Source organism: Manis pentadactyla, chromosome 19, assembly GCF_030020395.1.
Source record: "Manis pentadactyla isolate mManPen7 chromosome 19, mManPen7.hap1, whole genome shotgun sequence".
In the NCBI taxonomy this organism is placed as follows: Eukaryota; Metazoa; Chordata; class Mammalia; order Pholidota; family Manidae; genus Manis; species Manis pentadactyla.
Genome location: NC_080037.1, coordinates 5,711,605 through 5,732,403, shown reverse-complemented (window position 1 = coordinate 5,732,403; position 20,799 = coordinate 5,711,605). Strand labels below are relative to the sequence as shown.

Genomic DNA, 20,799 nt, shown 5'->3' with positions numbered 1-20,799 from the left:
TGGGAATGGGGGAAGGACATCAAGTGGGCCTGCCCCGCTCCGTATGTTTTCAGGAAGAGAACTGAGGGCTGGGCAACACGCGCTGGCCTGACAACCCCATCCCCACCAGAGCCCTAGAGCTGTCCAGCAGATGGGGGGTCTGCTGGTACACAGTGGGCTTGCTTTGCTTCACCTCACTGTGAGCAAGTGCACGGAGTGGGCTCCGGGGGCAGATATGGGAAGGTACAGATTACGTGGGACCCTGGGGGTCAGGAGACCCGGTGCTCTTCCCGGTCTGTGGGACGGCGCTCACAGTGCAGGGCATCAAGTCCTTAAACAGACGCTGAGGCCCCCAACAAATTCTTGCCTTCTTTCAAGGGCTTCTTACACAGAAGGGCCCATAAACGGAGCATGGGGCTCTGCATGGCCCAGTGTCAGGGGTCCTCTACAGTGATAAACACCCACATCAAGAGCCACTCGGCTTGTTGGGGCCTGATCCTCATCCTCTAATCTAATTCTTTTGGTGTAAAGTATTTTGTTCAAATGGAATCACCCACAAGAAAAGCAATTCTAGTAAACCTTCTCCATAATTTCCATCTTAGTGTGCAAAAGACAGGAGCGGTGGTGGGTGGGGTCAGATGGGCTAATAGCCAGCGGGTGAGAACTGTGAGAAAGGGGCATCCGGGGAAGAAGGGATGCATAAGAGGCCCCCAAAATAAACCTTATATTGATTTCACAATTTTGCTCCCTGGTCGCTCAGCCTGGAGGGAATGAAATGAAAGCAGATTCTTCACAGCTCCCCTGACACGCTCTCAGCCCTCACGCCCCGTGGTTTCCGTGGCTTGTCTCTGGGCCGCCTTGCCCGTCCTGTTAAAATTCCACTGCTTGCAGAACCCACACCGCAGAGCCTGGGGTCCCTCCCTTGTCCTTCCTGTGACTTGGTTTCAGCGAGTCACATTACGCAGTTCATTACGCAGAGAGTGACAGTGGGGGGAGGAGTGCTGAAATGCCTCCAGGGGGGAATAGAGGGCAGAAAGTGTCATTCCCCTTGAGGTCTCTACATCAGGATGGGACATAAAGGCGACATCTGATCGGAAGGCCTCCAGTTCCTGGCTGTGACGGTCTCTCTGGGTGTCCTGGTGCCAGGGGGAGGGAGCTGACCACTAGTGGGTAACTGTGGGGCCCCGAGTCAGACTTGGGGGCCCCGAAGAGTCCTGGACTAGGACCCCAGCCTGCTATCCCCCAGGATGGGGCGGCTGCTTGCTGGGGATTGATTGCTTGACAACCCTGGCCTCACGGTTCCTCTCTGTCTCCCCAACTCCTGCCTCTCAAGGCTGGACTCAGAAGAAGGCGACGGAGCCTGGTGCCCTGAGATTCCGGTGGAGCCCGACGACCTGAAGGAGTTCCTGCAGATCGATTTGCACACCCTACACTTTATCACTCTGGTGGGGACCCAGGGGCGCCATGCGGGGGGCCACGGCATTGAGTTCGCCCCCATGTACAAGATCAAATACAGTCGGGATGGCACTCGCTGGATCTCCTGGAGGAACCGGCACGGGAAGCAGGTAGGAAGGAGAGACGTCCCGACCCTGGGATGTCCGGGGCCACACCCGACTTAGGCCAGAAGAGGAGCACGCAGGTTGTCCTTGTCCGTGGAGGTATGTGTGTCCACGGGCCGGGCATGTCCCTGTAAATGTGAGGGTAGGGAGGGGGTGCGGAGAGGAATATCACAGCTGCTGAGGAAGCTGGCTGGCTATCTTCTGCTCCTTGAGTTAAAGAGAAAGGGTCCGTCAAAGGGGTGGTGACAAAGGGGGGATGACTTGGGGAAAGAGGAGTCTCCGTAACTTCACAGCATCTCCCTGCACTTTCTCGTCTCCCTCCTCAGGTGCTGGATGGAAACAGTAACCCTTACGACATTTTCCTAAAGGACTTGGAGCCTCCCATTGTGGCCAGATTTGTCCGCTTCATTCCAGTCACCGACCACTCCATGAATGTATGCATGAGGGTGGAGCTTTATGGCTGTGTCTGGCTAGGTAGGTCTCTGGAGGGCCGGTGTATGGACTTTATTAAAAACCCCAACCCCTGGTATATAAAAGCAACCATGGCAGAAATGGATGGGACAGCAATCCCGAGAATTAAGTCATTCCCTCTGTCTCAGAGCAAAGTAGGGCACAGTATTCATCCGCCCAGGGCTTGGGGCTCCCTGCCTGAATAATGGATTCCAGGTCACTTTGCTGACTGCCACGGGGCAGACATCCTCAGCCGTGGTCCCTGTGTGCCCAGAGTGAGTCCTAGGTGGACACACAGTACCCGATGGCACGCTCACAGCGACAGGCAGCTCCCTGATTGTCGGTACGAGCGGTGGGTGTGCCTCCTTCCCAGAGGCACTGATGCATGTGTGTTTCCTTTGGCAGATGGCCTGGTGTCTTACAGTGCCCCAGCTGGACAGCAGTTTGTGCTTCCTGGAGGCCCCATCATTTACCTGAACGATTCTGTTTATGATGGAGCTGTCGGGTACAGGTAAATTCTCAGAAGCTTTGGTCATCCAGATGGGAAAAGGGCCACTAGGAGAGGTTTTTTTAAAATCATGGTTTGGTGTAAATAATCAGTTGATTAACCAATCGGTGTTTATTTAGACCCTGCACTAAGCATTATAAGATAGTTTATATCAAGTAAAACATGTAGTCTTTATTTGCGAGGGACTTAGAGCCTAATTTGGGAAGACAAAGTAATCACAAGGGAAACAATAAATTGCACAGAACAAGGGCTAAACTTTGTGGTATGGCTCTGAGTACGGTAGCCGTATTTTCTGACCCTTAACAGGACACAAATAATGGTCTACTTATGGAGACGAAGGACCAGAAGTACTGAATTTATAAGTATAATAAACTGGACAGGTCAATTCAGGAGCAATGAACCCCTTAAACATAAATAGTTTATGAATTGTGAAAAGGAGACTAGTAAGGCTTAGAAGGCAAGGAAACATGTAGGAGGAGATGATAGTTGGAGCACAGGAGGTGGGTAGAAGGGAGCAGGAGAAAGAAAGCAGGGATGAGGACCAAAGTGGCCCGACTATGGCAGAAAGTAGAGCAGAAGGGACCAGTGGGCTGTTCTGAAGTGGACCAGGGGAGGGCCAGAGTGAAGTAGGAACCGATACGGTGGGAACTGAGGGCTGGGGAAGGTGCTCCCACCTGCCCCACTTCACTTTGAGCCTCCCCATTCTTCTTCTAGCCAACTTTTCTGTCTTTTAATTTGGTCTTTGTCTGCAAAGATTGAGGCTGGGAGAGGGATGACTCCAGACTAGATGATGGAGGTGACTAGTTGAGAGGAGATATTAGTAAGTCTCTGGAAGGGCGTGAGGAATGAGAGCCCTTCCGTTGTCTTCGGTGTGAGGAACAAATTACTGCCCCCAGCCACCATCCCCTGGGCGGAGACCTGACTCATCCAGTGCTTGACCCCCCGGGCACTTCCTTTCCACCTACTTACTCACTGTTCTTCCCCATCTGCTTAGATTTTCTTGGCATCTTTTCATTCAGTCACATCCCAACCATCATATAATTAAGGCACAGAGGAAATGAGTGAATTCAGTTTAGTTTCATACATCTTTTCTAATCAACCGTTACTGTCTGTGAGGAATTTGACTAGCCTTGGTAGTTATTCAAATATAAAGAAGCCATTGATCTTATCTTTAAGAAGCTCACAGTTAGGAATGGAGGCTAAACCAGGATATAAATTACTATGACACAAGCATATGAGTAAGAGAGAGCTCATGAGTACTCTGGGGTTCAAGAGAGTCAGCATAGTAGGAAAGCCGGGCATTGGGAGTGAAAACATGTGGATTCATGTTATAACAGTTACTTCTGCTTGCTGTGAGGCCCAAGTGATACAAATATGTAACAGAAGCATTTTGTAAAGGTAAGGTGCTAAATACATGCAAGTTATCACCTGACTGGAGGACCAGAAAAGAGGTGATGGAACAAATGAAATCTGAAAGGGGCCCCAAAGGATGGGTGGAACTTCACAGGCTAAGAATCTTGAAAGGGCCTTTCAGGAAGGGGGAACAGCGTGAGGACAAAAGACTCACAGTTGTAAAGGTGAGGGGAATGGCTGGGAAAGAGCAACAGTTTATTGACCCTGGGCCATATTTATGGAGCAGGATAGTAGATGAGAAGGGTAACAGAGCAGATTATATCATATTTCAGAGGAACTTGAAGGTTTAGGGCCAGGAGGCGGCGGCGGAGGAGTTTTGCATCTACATTATCATCAACATAATAAGTCACTGAAGATTTCTAAAGCAGAGGAATGACATGTTTGGAAATGTATTGTAAACAGGTTAATGGAGTAGCATGCAAAGGTTAGATGTGAGAAGAAGAGAAGGCAGTGAGGGACTTCTGTCATATGAAAAGAATTAAGGGCCAAGGCCACCATGGTAACTGTGTCTAACTACAGGAGGAAAATCTCCGGGCAAAATACCTCTAACACTGAAATCAGTCAAAGGAAGAAGTAGTTAAGAAACCCCTTTATGTCTTACAAGAGTCATCAAGTCTCTCTCTTCAGGACCAGGCTGCAGCCTCTCAGGTCCAGATAAACCCTTGCAAGCCTTTCTAATGACCTATTGATATGTAAATGACTATTCTCCACCCCTTGGAAACACCTATTGATATGCAGATGCGCTAAAGCCAGGCGAGAGATTCTGGAAATATTGCAATTTTACCCACACCTGTGGGAAATGGGAATGAGGATGGGACATTCATGCAGGGAATTGGCAATCTGATTGGATGGAGGGGGCGAGTCAGTAGGGTGAGAAAAGTTAGATGAGAGGGCAGTCTAGGTGACGGAGCCAATGGGCAGGACATTTATTCATTGAGCAGTTATATTTGAGTGCTTTCCATGCACCAGGCATTTTCAGTGAATATGAAAGACAAGTATAATTGACAGAAAAATGGAAAACTTCAGTGAAAGATTTAATTCAGAAAGGAATAATGATGAATCTAGTTTGGGCCTTCTAAGGAAAGATAAAAAACAGCTACAGAGATTTAGACACAATCAGCTTCCTCTTGACATAACGAGATATCTAGCTGGGGTGTGGCCAAGTGACGAGGGATACAAGATACTTAATTCTGAGTCTCAGGAATAAACAGATAGTAACAGCAGCGAAAGTCCTTTTTTTTTTTAAACTACAAACATCATAAAAGTGATAGATGCTTGTTATAGTAATTTGAACAATTCTAAAGTATATGAAGGAAAGTTTCCTCCCTTATCCTCTGATTTAATTTTGACTAAGGAGAAACTGAATAAGCATTCCTTTTAATTTGTGTCGCTTTTCATAAGACTGCCATGGGGATTTACTATTCTGGGGACAGTGGGAAGTCTATTGCAAGTAAACTTATGTCCTCCTAGCCTTCTGAGCTGTAGAGAGAAGAAAAAGTTGGCAAAACCTTGGAAGGGAGATGCAGGCTCTGGTCACTGTGGATAAGGCCACGCACGTTTTATAATTTGCCAAACTTTTTTCAGTGAACAAATACATTTGAAAATGTATCTGTAAGGCTGGCATCATCACTCCTCATCATTTGTTTTTCTCTGTAATTCACAAACTTTACATTTTTCTGGTCTAGCTGTGACCTCCGGGGCCATGTGCATTATTGCTTGAGTGTCCCAAGTCTGGGCAGATCTTCCAGAGTCTGAGCTGCCGAGCTTGAGGAGAGAGAAGTTCCACGTGACGAGCTCTTCTTGCTCTGTTTCCCTGTGCAAAAGGAAGGAAGGAGGCCCCTTTACATTCTTCAAGTGGCCAAATTAACATAAAGACACAATCATCCAATCAGCAGTCAGGCTTCCCGCAAACCCAGCCATTCAGAACAGAGCCTTAGGCTCAGAAGGCTGCCAGGCTAGGAAGCAGAAACGGAAACATTTTACTTGCATTTTACTCCATGAGTCCGCTAGTTTATAAATGTAACTAAAGTTAAATAGAAACTCGTATTTAAACTTGGCAGAGATTACTTAATTTTTTTTCCTCTTTAGTTTAATACCCGGTCGGGTTGTTGGAGATGCGGGGGTAGAAGGCATGACTGGCTTCTCTGGAAATGAGTCACTGAAAAGAAAACAGTCAAAAGGAGAGTCAGAAAAATTTCCAACAAGCTCTGGGACCATTTATTTAGCGTGGACAATAGTTACTACCTACTATAATGTTCATTCTATGCACGCATGCATTTATTCACCCATTTACTCATTAATGGACCAAGCAAATGCATTTGATAATATGACTCATTATATAAAAACTTAACTATACTTAGTGTATTAAGAATAGGTAAGGATACTATACATTGTAGAAAACCTCATACAAAATGATAAAATATTGTTGAGAAGTTTTGCTGCTACAGGGATAAGCATCAAATATTTCATAAAATTCATTTATATAAAATTCTTGGTTCTCCACTGATGCAGGATAAATGAGTTAATGCCATAAAATATGTTGGATTTCTCATAATCCTTCAACCTTCAAGATAATCAGCTCTTAGAAAACCTGGGGTGAAGGAGCTGGGTGGAAGTCTTCCGCCAATGTGCCACTGACTCCGCGTCCCCCCTCCCTTCCCCTCCTCCTCTCCTGGCTCGCGGCAGTATGACGGAAGGGCTGGGCCAGCTGACAGATGGGGTGTCTGGCCTGGACGATTTCACCCAGACCCATGAGTACCACGTGTGGCCGGGCTACGACTACGTGGGCTGGAGGAACGAGAGCGCCACCAGTGGTTACATCGAGATCATGTTTGAATTTGATCGCATCAGGAATTTCACAACTATGAAGGTCAGTGGGGTTAGGTGCGGGGGAACTTCCTCCAGGAAGCCAAAAGTCGTGGTGGAGAGAAGAGGCACCCCGGAAACATCCCCGAGGTGGTTCCCAGAACTGGGTCTGGACTCGGATCCTGCCACCTTGGGCTCGCACTTCCCGAGTTGCTTTGCCTCTCTGGGCTTGTTTCTTCGTTTGTAAATCAGGGAGTTAGACTAGGTGACTGTCTGTCAAATTTTTTTTTGTTCCAACATCAGAGTTATATATCCGTTAGGCTCGGTGGGTGCCCTGTCTGAGGCCCACAGGACTTCCAAGGCCCATGAAAATGTTTGAAGTTCTTTTAAAGTCAGAAAAAAGAAGAAATTTTAGGGTCCAAAGTTTCTCATCTTTTTAACAACACAGTTGTAAAATATAAGTATTCGTATATTTTTATATCATGGAAGAAGGGGACCACACTGGCAAATGCCAGGGATCTAGAGGAGGCACTGCAGGGCCTTGCCCAACACTCCCCAGGGCAGGACAGGCTTTCTTCAGTGGAAAAGGGTGATTCCTGGCAGCTCTGATTCGCAATGGGAGAGGAAGGGGCTTTGTATCTTGAACCGCTTTCCACCCCTATGCTCTTCCACGCCCGCAGCTCTGAGAAATCATGAGAGAAGATTCCATACTCTGATGTATGTTTCAGAGAGAGAGGAATGGAAGGGAAGAGAACTCCATTCCCTCCCTGCAAGGGAACTGACCAGTTGGGATGCTAACCTGGATTCTAGGCTTGGGGAAATGCAGAACTTAAGGATGGGCAGGAAGGTCCTATTGTTTTATGTATGAGAGACCCTTGGAGCTTTTGCGGCTCACAGGCAACTTGCTGATTTATGAGGGGACTCCAGTGAAAGGCCCCAGAAAGAGAGTGGGCAAGCGAATTTGACCTGTTTATCTGTTCTTTTTCCCCAGTAATAGTTGGTACAGAATATTAATAGCCAACAAATTGGTGAATCTGCCTCTTTATACCCAAGCCTCAGCTTCAGTCTTTTGTTTCCTAAATGCATTTGTTCCTCTTTGTTCTGAATTTAGCAACAGGATTTGGAGCATATACAACATTATGATAGGTTCTGCGGGTAAACTGATAAATAAGAAATGGTCCCTATATTGGGACAATTTGCAGTTCAGTGGGGGAAGGCATGATTTATTTGCAAAAGGAGGTGTGTGGGACATGAGGATCCTGTATTATCACTAAGCGTCCCTAGTAAATCAAAATGTCTTCTTGGCACAAACTTGGAGTGAAAAAGTAAATGCTGTCTGTCGTACTACTCTCACAGGTTAGTGTGATGATATTTCCTAACTGGATTAACAGCTACTAGTTAAATGAACACATTTTAAGATGAGAACAGGAGGATCAACTCACATCTGGGCTGCCAGTGTATTGCTCAAGGATGGCTCTTTGGCAGTTGTAAAATTAAATCTGTAACACATTATTCTTTACTGGTTTTTCAGGAAGGAGGGGCATAGGCATAGCAACAAAATATGCCTCAAGAGAAATGTATTTGTATTGCTGGATCGTGTTTATGTCCATATGCACCTAGGAACATGTATATCAATTTACAGATATATACCACTGGAAGGCATTTTAGTCCCAGAAATAATAAAGTTTATTTTTAACACTCCATCAAGTTATAATATTTAGTCAAAACACTTTGATCTTCTTGAGTCTGGCAGCTCCTGTTTAACTAGTTTATCACAGGTCAAAATTACTCAAAAGCATATTCTCCAATGAGAAGGTGCTAGAAATTTCTAAGGAGTTGACTCAGGGCCAGTCTTCTCAAAGCCAAAAAGGTCTCTAATGTGTTAATTAAAATTTTTCTGAGACAAATAAAAAATAAAAGATGCCTTTCGGGTCACTAATATCTTCTAGAAAGTAGCTCTTGTTTCCCAGGCAAATTACTGCCCATTCCTTCCCTACCAAAGTACAGTTAAAATATATTACTAAGATATATTTATGTATTTAAAAAATGCATTGTATTTACTAACTAAGTATGTAAACCCACAGGGGAGTGGAGTCCTATGCTGTTTATTTGCATTCCAGGAGAATTCCCAAAACATCTGTAGCAGTGATTATTATCCCACAGGCTGCTATCCAACACTGCACAGATTTTAGAACATCTGAAAAATCTACTGAAGCTCTAGATGGCATTTATTTGATTTTTTTTCTTAGCCTTGTCTTTAGTTCAGTAAACTGGAATGGTTAATTCATCCCAAAGAAGGTATTAACAGATGTTTTCATCATTAAAACATTTACAGGAAAACCCGAATGGAAAAGTTAAGCCAATTTGCTCCATTCCTGTGGGGCATGGTATATGGAAGGGGTTCTAGACTCAGTTCTGGCGTTGGCTGACCACTGGCAGGTCAAACCCCTGTGAGCATGCCTTTCCTCATTAGAAAACAGAGCATTGGACTAGATGATTTTAAAGTCTCCCGTAGCCCTAAACTAATATGGTTCTATTCTTTTAGAGTATCTCGGGTCTGTTTCTTTAGTCATTACATTTCTATAATCATTATTGCTGCTTCTTGAGCTAAAAAGAAATGCTGAATGGTATTCCTGTCTTGACTGTCCAAAGCAGAGAAGGGTATCAAAGATAGCTGCAGGGTTATCATTCAGGGTCTAAGCAAGACATTAAAATGGGAACAGCAAATATATTTTGAGAATGACAGTGATGCTTTTCCAACCAATGGTCTTCAAATCCAGGGAATAGTGACCAGCACATTTCCCATTTCCACGTAAGACTGCACCAAAGGAAATGTTACTGAATGTTACCAATATGTACATTCCACTGTTGAGGGATATTAAACAGAGCAAGGTGCTGGACGGGCTGCCGTGGAGTCTGCTCCCAAGGACCCTTCAAAGCCATACAGATATCCTGGCGAGATCACGGCAGCAGGCAAGAGGGTGCGAGCCACCTTCCAGAAGACCTTGTCTCACCTCAGAAAATATCTGAGGAACATTTGATACCCTCATCAGAATGGCCTTACCCAAACTGAATTTAATTAAAATAGAAAATTAAGTGTTGTGTCTTGCAGAAAAATGCTAATACATGGCATTTGAAATGAGCTTTCTAGAGAGAAAGATGAAATTGTTTTGGATTGGGTATTATTTTGGGTTTCTCAACCAAACCTGCTGGAAGATGTGGACCGGCTTTGAAATGTACCCAGGAGGAAGGGCAGCGGCCGTCTTACCCCAGTTCAGCACAGCTTGACTCTGGGTGGACAGCAACCGTGTGAGAGGGTCATAGACTTGGGGGTGCTTGGGGCAGGGAGAGACCCGAGGGGATGCTAGCGTACCCCTTGTGTCCCTCGTGTAACCGGTGAGGAAGGCGGCTGGCAGCATGAACTGAAGGGGCCACACAGGTGGCGGGGTGGCCACCCACATTTTTAAGGCCAGACTGAGGTAGCGCTGCCTCTGGGAGGTCCCAGAAGGGAAAATGCACAGGCTGTAGAGCACCAGGGTGGCGCTCAGAGAAACAGGCAAGTCCAGGCTCGCACTGGGTCCCCGTGTCACCTAGCAGTGTCAGCCTGTCACTCACGTGCCTCTTTCTCCGCCAGGTCCACTGCAACAACATGTTTGCCAAAGGTGTGAAGATTTTTAAGGAGGTCCAGTGCTACTTCCGCTCTGAAGCCAGCGAGTGGGAACCTACTGCCGTCTCCTTCCCCCTCGTCCTGGACGATGTCAACCCCAGCGCGCGGTTCGTCACCGTGCCCCTCCACCACCGCATGGCCAGCGCCATCAAGTGCCACTACCACTTCGCTGACACCTGGATGATGTTCAGTGAGATCACCTTCCAGTCAGGTCGGGAGCTCAGGCCCCTTAGGGGGGTGGCAGTGGGGTGACGAGGGGGGACGGTGTGCGTCGGCTCCACAGTGGCAGCGCGCTGCCAGGGGGAGGGGAGCGCTGTGCAGGCAGCTTCCCACCGTGGACAGAGGCTAGTTTTGTGGGAGGGCAGGGATGAGCCTGGGGCAGACACGATATTTACTTGGCTCTCATGTATTGGTCCAAAAGAAGTATAAAATACAGGACTAAAAAATGAGATGGCAGAGTGTTAATAATTTTATATAAATTAAGCCAGGTAAGGGGAAACACACCTAACCGCTATGAAAATATTTAACTGAAAGCTTCTAAGTCTACCCACAGGAGAACAAGGAAGCCCACCGGTCCCTCGGCTGTGCTGACCGCCCACAGGCCGTCACGCTTCTCTCACCCACTTCTCCCTTCCCGCTCTAGTATTTCAGAGCGAATCTGACACATCATTTGATTTCATTACTAAAAAATTTAAAATGCACCAAGAAAGTAATATCATCTTTATACAAATAATGCCATTATGATATCTAGCAAGATTTTTTGTAATTCCTTAATATACCCTAAGAACCTGTCCACATCCAAATATCCCTGATTAGCTAATAATGTGCCCCAGTCGGCTTGATCCAATCAGGATCCAAACAAGGTTCTCTTGGGGTTTTTCCTTTATTTCCTTTATTATATTCCTAAGTGTCTCTTTAGATCTAAAGCAGTCCTTGAAAAAAAAATTCCCTTCTGGCGGGCTGGTTGCTTTCTGTGGTGTCATTTTACCAGCGCCTCTTCCCGTCATTGCCATAGACTGCAGGCTCTACCTCTAGGCTAAGGTCATTCAAGGTCAGTATTTACATTTGCTGAAGATTTTTCGTTGATAGGGCTGTGGGCTTCAGGCCGGACCTCCTCACAGGGATGTAATGTGAGATCCTCTCACTTTTAGTGATGCTAAGACTGATCTGTGGGTTCAGGTTATCCACAAACCTCGGCGAATGGTCACAGCTTGTATTAGGTGCCACTGGGGCCACTAAGTGGTGACTTTCGAATTCTTTTACTCCTTCTGCATTCATTTATTATTTCTCCTGACTAGAACTATCCCTCACGCATTGTTCAACTGGAGATACAGTTCACACAGGAAGGGCAGGGTGCATAATTAATTTTTTCTCGTCATCAATTTTCAGAGTAATGAGTTAGTTGATGCCCTAGTGATCTTCAATAACGTCTAATGAGTTTTGTTTTCCATCTTTGATTCGTTTTTTAGTATCGTACATTCATTGCTTTTTTACATATTCAGTATATTCAATCAGTTCCAATCATCATGCTCAAATTGTCCTCTGTTTGACCAGAGCATACCTCTGAGGTGTCTCTGTTCTTTGGCTCTGATCCTGTAAGTCTTTGGATCTCTTGTTTTCTGAAAGAACACAAGGATGAAACCTTAATTTATAAATCAAGGGGCTAGGGCCACAAAGCATTGTGAAAATGCTTTTATTAAATAATATAATTTCCTTGAAGGATGGAACATCTTAGCATTACGGCTGTTGCATGCCCACTGAACCACGTATTCTCTCTGCATTTCACTTCTTATGCATACTTTGTGATAAGGTGTGGTCACAGCCCTCTGAACCACTGTTTCATAAGCGTTTTTGTACTGTGATGCCTAGCATGTCATCATTTAAACAAAAATTTTATAAAAGAGAAGCTGGTCTTACTATATAGATGAATGGTGGTATTTTTTATTTAATGTATTATATGATTTCATTTTTAAGAAAGACTGGTGGCAACCCACTAAATTGATCTCACAATGTGCTAGGTCATCACCTGCCTTCAGAAAAACCACCGCTTAGCTGTCTTCCCTCCAGCTCTGACCCACCCTTGTTTTCTAACAGATGCCACAATGTACAACAACTCCGGAGCCCTGCCCACCTCACCCGTGGCACCCACAACCTACGGTATGTGCGATTCCTACTTAGAAAAATTAGGTTGAGGAGCCTGGTGGAAGATGAAGGAGGGTGATTTGCAAAGGCCTGCCTGCCTGTACAGGAGGCTTGGTGCCAGGTGGCTTTAGAGACAGAGTAGCCCTGGAAAGGTGGAACAGCCCATCTCCCAAACTAAGAGCCCAAACTCGCTCTCTCCGCTGCTGACTCGGGCGATGCCTCAGCTACGGTAGAGTCTGGAGTTGTTGCGATTGCTTTATGAAAGTTTGGGAAGCTTGGAGCAGGAACAGGGAAAGGGGCATTTCTCGGGGAGACCCATAATGGGGATCTCAAGGATGGGGTGAAGTCCGTGAAACAAAATGCTAGACTCTCTAGCTGGAGGTATTCAAGCAAAAATACGTGCATTGCTTCAGACGGTCAGTTCAGGCGAGGCCCTATGAGACAGCAGTCTGGCAGGTGTGTGTGACCACGTGTCTCCAAGCACTCTCAGCTACCTTGGTGTGCCTCAAAGAGTGCAGAGAACGAAACGGTTTCTTCACCTGTTTGCCATAAGGAGTGATTAGGGGCCATTAGACCCAGACCATGGTAACAAAGGAACAAAACTCTGGGAAGAATGGAAAACTTCCCCATCATCCAGTCTGATACATGAGGAGAAGGAGGCCTGTCCGATATGGGAGCAAAGTAACAAGAGTAACAAGACCAAGAAAAAGGCATCTCGTGGAATTATCCTGAAGGAGAAGCTCTACCTCCCTGTCTCTAGTCCAGTCCCTCATGCTTTACCTTGTCCCATGAGATGACCATGTTCCCTGTCCTTCTCTGGGTCCCAGATCCAATGCTCAAGGTTGACGACAGCAACACTCGGATCCTGATTGGCTGCCTGGTGGCCATCATCTTCATCCTCCTGGCCATCATCGTCATCATCCTCTGGAGACAGTTCTGGCAGAAAATGCTGGAGAAGGTAAGGGAGGACAGGCAGCCGCCCCACCCTTTCCCAAGTTACCCCAGGAGCAGAAGGCAAATTGTAAGGACTTAGAAATGGTTAGAGAGTTAACTGAGGCACCCAGGGGCTTCGGAGTGGAGAGCAGCTTGTTGCTGAAAGGAGTCAGAAATGAATAGGCAAAGCCCTTCTTCTCATTTTTAGAACAGGGATTTTGGAACCTCCTTAGAAAACTCAGAAAACTCCTTCTACTACATTGAATCTCAGCTCAGGCATCTCCCTTTAAGAATCTGATGCACTGCATTGTGGGGGGAGTGCAGGCACCTGTATTAAAAGAGATTACCAAGTACTCAATTTATACCTAGCTAGAATTTCTGGTAATGCTGCTCCTTTCCTTCTTTTATGGTTTGCTTGTTTTTTGGGGCGTATGTGTAGAAGAACATTCAGCCTCATGAACATCCAAGCCAAGTTTCTCACAATTCTATTTCTACTACTTTGTATACTTGGAAGTTATGGAAGTCCCTCCTCAGACTCATTTTGTCCAGGCCTAATTAGCTGAATAATTTTCATAACATTTGTCTAATATTAGCAGTCTACAAAGAGTTTTTTCACATGTAACATTCTGCTTGAACCTCACTGAATAATGGTGAACTGGGCATAGTAGTTAGATTTAACTGCTTTTCTGTGGAGAAAATGTGATGTGGTCCAGGTCATATGACCAATATCCCATTTTCTATGTTTGTTCCATTTGTCAGTTTTGAAATTTGTTGGCTTTTCTTCCAAAATATATACATTCCACCAAAGACGGAATATCTATGGGATTGCAACTCTGGACGCTGCTGCCAAGTGTCTCCTATTCCTGGGTTCTGCTCACGATTACGGGTTTCTACATGTGGTCTTGTACATCCTCCCTGGATGAGGACTGTGAGAGGTCATGGAGACTCTAGACTGTGCGGCCCGTCGCGGGGGGTGCAGGATGGGAGAGGAGCAGGCTGTGTGCATAGCCTCTGTGCTGGGGTGGACTCTCCACGGAGGACAGTGTCTGTGCAGAGTACATGCCAGAAGAAGGGAAATGTCACCACGAGAATGGGCCTGGGTCTCCAGAACTCTCTGGATGGAGGACAGGAGGGAAGGGCTTGAATCAGGGAGGGGAGGGCAATGACCCAGACAAGCAGCCAGCAATTTCTTCTCATCTCTTGCATCTTCAGGTTCTGAGATGAGTGAGGTTTATTTTAAGGTTTTTAAGGCAGGAATATTTCACAGAAGAGAATGCCTCCTTGCTTTCCGTAATGACCTCCATCATCTGTCTGAAAACACTTTACCTAATAAATTAAATCTTTCAATCCACAAATAGTGACTGAAATGGAACGGCAGAATCTGCAGAGAGCTCTCCCACTGGCAGGATGAGGCAGTATCAAAACCGTTCTTCTTTCAGAATTCTTTAAAATGCTGGAACACAGGAGGATCTCAAGTCCAGGGCGAGGGGCGCAGAGAGTGGTAGTGTTAGCAGAAGGTGGTGGACGGAAGGTTCGCCGGACAGCTTGAAGCCCCTGTGTGACCTTACTGAACAGACACATCTTAGTTTGCGGGGAAGGTCTGTGTTCCCCACCCTATGGGCTGTTTTTCTCTTTCTGTAAGCCAGAATTCACCACACTTCTGAGGGTCTTTCTTCTGAGTCCCACTGGACTCTGTTCATGGGCCTGGAGAGGAATGCTGGGTCAGAGACTCTCCAGGTAAAAGGGAGAGTGAAAATTTTGCCCTTAAGTGTTGAAGTCATTCCTTCAAGAAATTCTTTCAGCCCCTGGACGTCCTAAGTTAAATAACTCAGGATGCTCTGGAATGACCGGATTTCTTCCTGGGGCCAGAGTTTTTTGTGGAAAACCCTTAAGCATACACACATGTTCTAAGAAACACTACTCAGAATAGCTTTAGACTAGAGCATTATTTGTAGGATACTTTTGAGAATGTCCTCAACATTCTTTCTTTGAGAGATTCAACCCTTATTTATTGAGTACCTACTATGTGCTGGGCTCCTTGCTCAGCACTGGGAATATTACTGCAGCAAAGAGCCTTTCACTCTCGGGGGTGAAGTGGGCATCTGAGTTTCTATATTGGGCCCCCAAAGTGTGTTTGTTGGAGTGGAACATTTTACATGCTTTATATGTTCAGATTCTGGCCTCTTCCTTTTGAAGAAGCAGGCAGGCTACGTTATGTAGGATGCCAAAACAATTAGTAATTTTATTGTTATTCTTGCATTAGGTGTAATTCACCTCAGAATCCTTAGACACCTAGGGCCTTCCTTTCCCATTTCATAACTGTTGTATCTTTGGTTAGTAAAAATGCAGGGTCGAGAGGGTATTATCCTAATGCACAGTGCCAGAAGGAGTGGGTGAACTACTGCCTTGTCCTGTCACAACACGCCTGTTGAGTTAAATCAGCATTTTAGTTTATGTCTATACAAAATCAAAGCAGTTGAAAGATAAGATCCCATACTTAATAGAACATGGAAAGCTTTGCAAGATGCAGATCTTTGAATAGCTACTGATAGGTTCTTACAATGTCATGTGAGTAATGAAAGATAATGAATGTGGGCAGCACAGCCATTAGGAGGTCAAATTCTGCTTTGAAGAAACGAAGGGTTATTCTAAGTTTCTGCAGGTTTGTGGCACCAGACTGCACCCCTGTCACTCGCGGTGCTCCTGGAGCTCAAGAGCATTATAGAGTCACTTCATCTGGGTGGAGGAGCAGGGTTTAAGAAGAGGAGGACGGGATGACCCCCTGTGTGGCAACGTGCCTTTCGCCCGTGTCTTCCTCCCTCAGGCTTCCCGGCGGATGCTGGATGATGAGATGACGGTCAGCCTTTCCCTGCCCAGCGAGTCCAGCATGTTCAACAACAACCGCTCCTCATCGCCCAGCGAGCAGGAGTCCAACTCCACCTACGATCGCATCTTCCCCCTTCGCCCTGACTACCAGGAGCCGTCGAGGCTGATACGGAAGCTCCCGGAATTTGCTCCAGGCGATGAGGAGTCAGGTGAGGCTGAAACAGTGAGCAGAGGGTGCAGGAAGGCCTTGTGACCGTGTGACTTGATTGCTTCTGCTCAGCCAAGTCCGGCTCTAGTCTGGAGAAGGTCCACCTTGTCCTGAGAAGTCCACAGTCTCTTGATCGGGTCAGCTGCTCTTCCTACCCTACTGAGCACCTCTCCTTGGCTCCTGCACACAGCAGGTGTCTGAAGAGACCCACGTGTCAGACGAGGTGTTACTAAGGTGTAACACCACTTAGAAGCTAATGGTCCAACTAGTCCCCTCTCTTCATTTTCCATAGGAGGAAAGTGAGAAGGCTCAGCTAAGGTACCCCCAACACCGAGCATCTTTAGGGTTGAATTCAGGACTAGGATTTAACCTGGAGAAAAATAAATAAATGAAGCCAAGGACATCCTAGAATTCCTTGCTTTTTATCCACATAGATAACTGAATCATCTAATCTTTGTGGATTTCTCCTTGGTGAAAATTTGTTAGAGCGATACAAGACTTCATTATTGCCAGAGTAAATATTTCTTGCCTTTTCTCAATAAAAGCATCGCTTTGGTAAAACAGTGCCAGTTGGTTCATGTCCCAGTGTTTTTAAAAAAGTGCTGCAGAGTGACATCAGAAGGGACTCTGGGGTCATCACTGAGGCTCAAAGCCGCTTTTCCGTAAAGTCAGCAACTCGGCAGAGTGAGCCGAGGCAGCAGAAGAGGACTTGGTGTCGAGACGAGAGCCAGATGGAGGGGCGGAAGGGACCAAACTAACGGTGACAGCCCTGGCTTTCAAGGGATCTTCTCTAGCAAGTCTTTATCACTCAAAGGATAACAGGCACTAAAGGAGACACTGAACTTCGGGAATTTTAGAGACAGTGAGAACAGAAACTGATTTATTTCCTAGGCTGAACCAAAGTAATTTCCCTATTTTTGGAGGTCTAAAAGATTCCACCCCCCACCCTGCCTATTTTAATGTTTTTTAAAGTTAGGATGTGTCTCTTACCCTAGATCATATAAATTCAATCAGAAAGTTTTTAAATTCGTAAAATAGATGATTAAATCGATGAGGGTGTCTTAAAATTGAGGAAATATGGGAGATAAGCTATCAGATCTTCACACTTTAATACTGCCACCCTTAAATAGCATGAACTTTCCTGTAGCTTCAGCACAATTCCACAGGTCGGCTGAGGAAGTTGTTAATGATCCCACAGTATGAGAAGAGGGAGGGACAAAGGGTGATGCACCCTCTGAACGCAGGAGCCCCCGAAGGAACCCTTCTGCAGGCAAGGGTGGCACGGAGGGGGTCAGGCTCTCCTAGGGCCACCTTCTCTCCCTCCTCACAGATTTTCTTCCTTGAAGAGGTCTCCAACGTGGCCCTGGGCCCAGGACTCATTGCCCCTGTCTTCTCAGGTTGCAGTGGCATCGTGAAGCCGGTCCAGCCCAGTGGGCCAGAGGGGGTGCCTCACTATGCGGAGGCCGACATTGTGAACCTCCAGGGGGTGACCGGAGGTAACACGTACTCAGTGCCTGCCGTTACCATGGACCTGCTTTCAGGAAAAGATGTGGCCGTGGAAGAGTTCCCCAGGAAACTCTTAGCTTTCAAGGAGAAGCTGGGAGAAGGCCAGTTTGGGGAGGTGAGTTGAATCTTTTAGCAGGGCCTCCAGGCCTTGGTAGCTCAAGGGTGGTGGTTGGATGGAAATGGCTAGTAGAGCAGAGCGACCCTCCCAGAGTGAGATTCCCCCTGACGTCTCCTGCACCTGTCTCTCCTCGCATTGCCCTCCAGAAGCCTGGTATTGGGTCAACCTCATCTTTGCCAAATTCCTTACAGCCCCTAGGTCTTTTGACTTCCAAATAGTAGTTTTTAGAGCAGGTAGGTCATTCGACTTCAGATATCCTGAAAAACAGTGAATATTTTCAAACGTTTTTACAATAGGTTACAAAGGGTGGGGCCCTGTAAGATGTGATCATCTTTTATAACCCATCCAAGAACATCCAGAGCTACTTGATAGGCACTTTGCGTTTTTCCCTTTAATGGGAGTTATGTGTGCAATGGTGAAAAACAGCCTCGCCCCGGCCTCTGGTCCTAGCACCAGCCACTAGGGAATGAATCACCACTAAGATAAGGAGGAGCGCTCTTCGCAACTGCCCTCAGAGGGATGCTTGTAATACTTCTGAGAACTCAGGGTCATGACTTAAGTGGCAGAAGGCACTCTTTTGCCATCTTAGCTCCAAATGTAATACTTGGTTTCGTAAGAATGTGTTACTGGTTTTCAGTGGGGGACATGCTTTGCCCTTGGGCAGGCTTGCTATTGGTGGAGATAGAAGGGTCCGAGGTATCTAGTTGTGGTGTTGTATGTACACATCCTGTCCCCTGGGTTGAAAACACAAGCTTGTTATTGTGTTATTAATACATGGATTACTTAGAATACTAACCCCATAGTGAGGGGTTACCTTAGAGAGGAAAATGACTTACGTTTTGTATGATTCAACAACTAAACTTCCATGAATCAATGTTCAAGCATTTAAAGCAAATGACATTTTATAGCAGGCTATGCTGTAATAAAATGCTAATGTTGTAGATTCATTCACTTATTTAATGTTCCAATCAATGTATATTTCTTTTATAAAGCAATGACATATATTAGCTGGGTATTTTACTGTTTTCATCAATTATTCCAACTGAAGATATGTTAACTTGTATCTTCTTACCGGTCTGTTGATGATTTTGCCTGAGTTGTAAGAGTTAGCTTATCTCCAGGAAATGCCCAGCAAGAGTACTGAGCCATCTTCAGGAGAAATGATGGTGCTGAGACTAGCTGACTTTTGTCTAGGTTCATCTCTGTGAAGTGGAGGGCATGGAAAAATTCAAAGACAAAGATTTTGCCCTTGACGTCAGTGCCAACCAGACCGTCCTGGTGGCCGTGAAAATGCTTCGAGCAGATGCCAACAAGAATGCCAGGTCTGTGGTCTGCATTTTGCATTTTCCTTTAAGTATTTTCACCTTCAGGATCAGGAACCCTCCTGGAAACTTTTCTCTTTGAGATGGGAAGGTCTGTGAGCTGCCTCGCGTTTCCACGTTACGCTTCATTTTTCTGATGGGTCTATGGTCCTCATTTTTGTTCTCCATCTCTTGCAAACAACGAATGTACATTTCCCATTGTGTTTACTACGTATTTACTTCCTGACGCCCCTTCCACAGCACTGTTCCCAGGCCGGGCATGTACGTCTTGTCCTCACGCACACACGTACTCCTGAATGTCATTCCTTCCTCTGGGTAAACTTTGCAGGCACACACATCCTTCTTGCTAAGTCTGTCTGTGCTCCTTTCTCTCACATCTCTTTTTTTACTTTCTCATCCTTTTTTTTCTCTTTTATGCTCCTTCTCTTCTATGTCCAGCAATCCCCAAAATGAGAAGCTACCTCTACTTGGAAAAGTATCCATGGACCTCAAAGCAAAAGGATCCACAGTCCTTTAGCAGTTTTCCAAACTGGCTAATAATCTCTTGGATCCTTTACTACATAAATTGCAGTTTCCAGCCCTACTCCGTTGTCTGACAGCCTTTCCATTACAGTAATGGTGAGTTAATCCTCACCCAGAGAGGCATGCTGGTTGAAAGCTGGTTGTATGGGTCTCAGAGCTCTGCACATCTGGGTAACATTATGCATTTTCCCATTTGTGTCGGCTTGATTTGTCTCACCGATATTCAAAGTGAGAGAAAGTTTATTATACCCAGTCCCCAAATTATTGTAAACCCCCAGAATGGTGATGGAGTCTCATTAAAAGTCTTGCAATGGACAAGATGTGCAATGAAGAAGAAAGAAAGGTGAGGGAATGAATCTGGGGGTGTTGGAATTTTAGCTGTGAGAATTGCAATCTTAAGGATATTAGTGTGAATAAAAATGTGACACCCTCTGGGCCCTGTAGAGAGATGGATATTCCTAATCTTAGTGCATGGATGGAGCAAGTGGCAAGGAGCAGAAAGGAAGCCACAGGCCTTGGCAAAGCCTCAGCCTCAGCTGCTGGTTTGGCGGGTGAGGTCGGTCCCTCTACCTGTGTCCAGCCCGATTTGGCAATGATGGATGGCCTAGACTCTGGGCCCTCCCAAGCTGTGGAACCCCTGGTTAAGGAGGGATAGAGGCGGGGAATGAGAGAGGAGAGCTGTCCCACCAGGATGACCTCGATTTTAAAGGTTTTATATTGACGTGTTATGACTCCCAGTCCACAGTTCCTAGAAAACTCACATCAGGCTTAAAACTGATGTGCTCTGACAGTTTTGAGCACGTGGGCTAGTGGTCTCACCCCAATACTGCCACTGGGAGGG

At 46.1% G+C, this 20,799-nt stretch overlaps 1 protein-coding gene across 4 annotated transcripts in view; it reads left to right on the top strand.

The window, feature by feature from the left end:
* The window catches only part of DDR2 (discoidin domain receptor tyrosine kinase 2), a 135,187-nt gene that overhangs the window by 100,293 nt on the left and 14,095 nt on the right, over positions 1-20,799 (top strand). For all 4 annotated transcript variants that reach the window (XM_036922853.2, XM_036922854.2, XM_057495053.1 and 1 more), the window contains 10 exons: positions 1,313-1,544; positions 1,865-2,012; positions 2,394-2,499; positions 6,595-6,778; positions 10,349-10,592; positions 12,476-12,538; positions 13,351-13,481; positions 16,281-16,491; positions 17,888-18,111; positions 19,309-19,436. In XM_036922853.2, the coding sequence (XP_036778748.2) occupies positions 1,313-1,544; positions 1,865-2,012; positions 2,394-2,499; positions 6,595-6,778; positions 10,349-10,592; positions 12,476-12,538; positions 13,351-13,481; positions 16,281-16,491; positions 17,888-18,111; positions 19,309-19,436 (1,671 nt within the window). The remainder of the gene's footprint in view (positions 1-1,312; positions 1,545-1,864; positions 2,013-2,393; positions 2,500-6,594; positions 6,779-10,348; positions 10,593-12,475; positions 12,539-13,350; positions 13,482-16,280; positions 16,492-17,887; positions 18,112-19,308; positions 19,437-20,799) is intronic.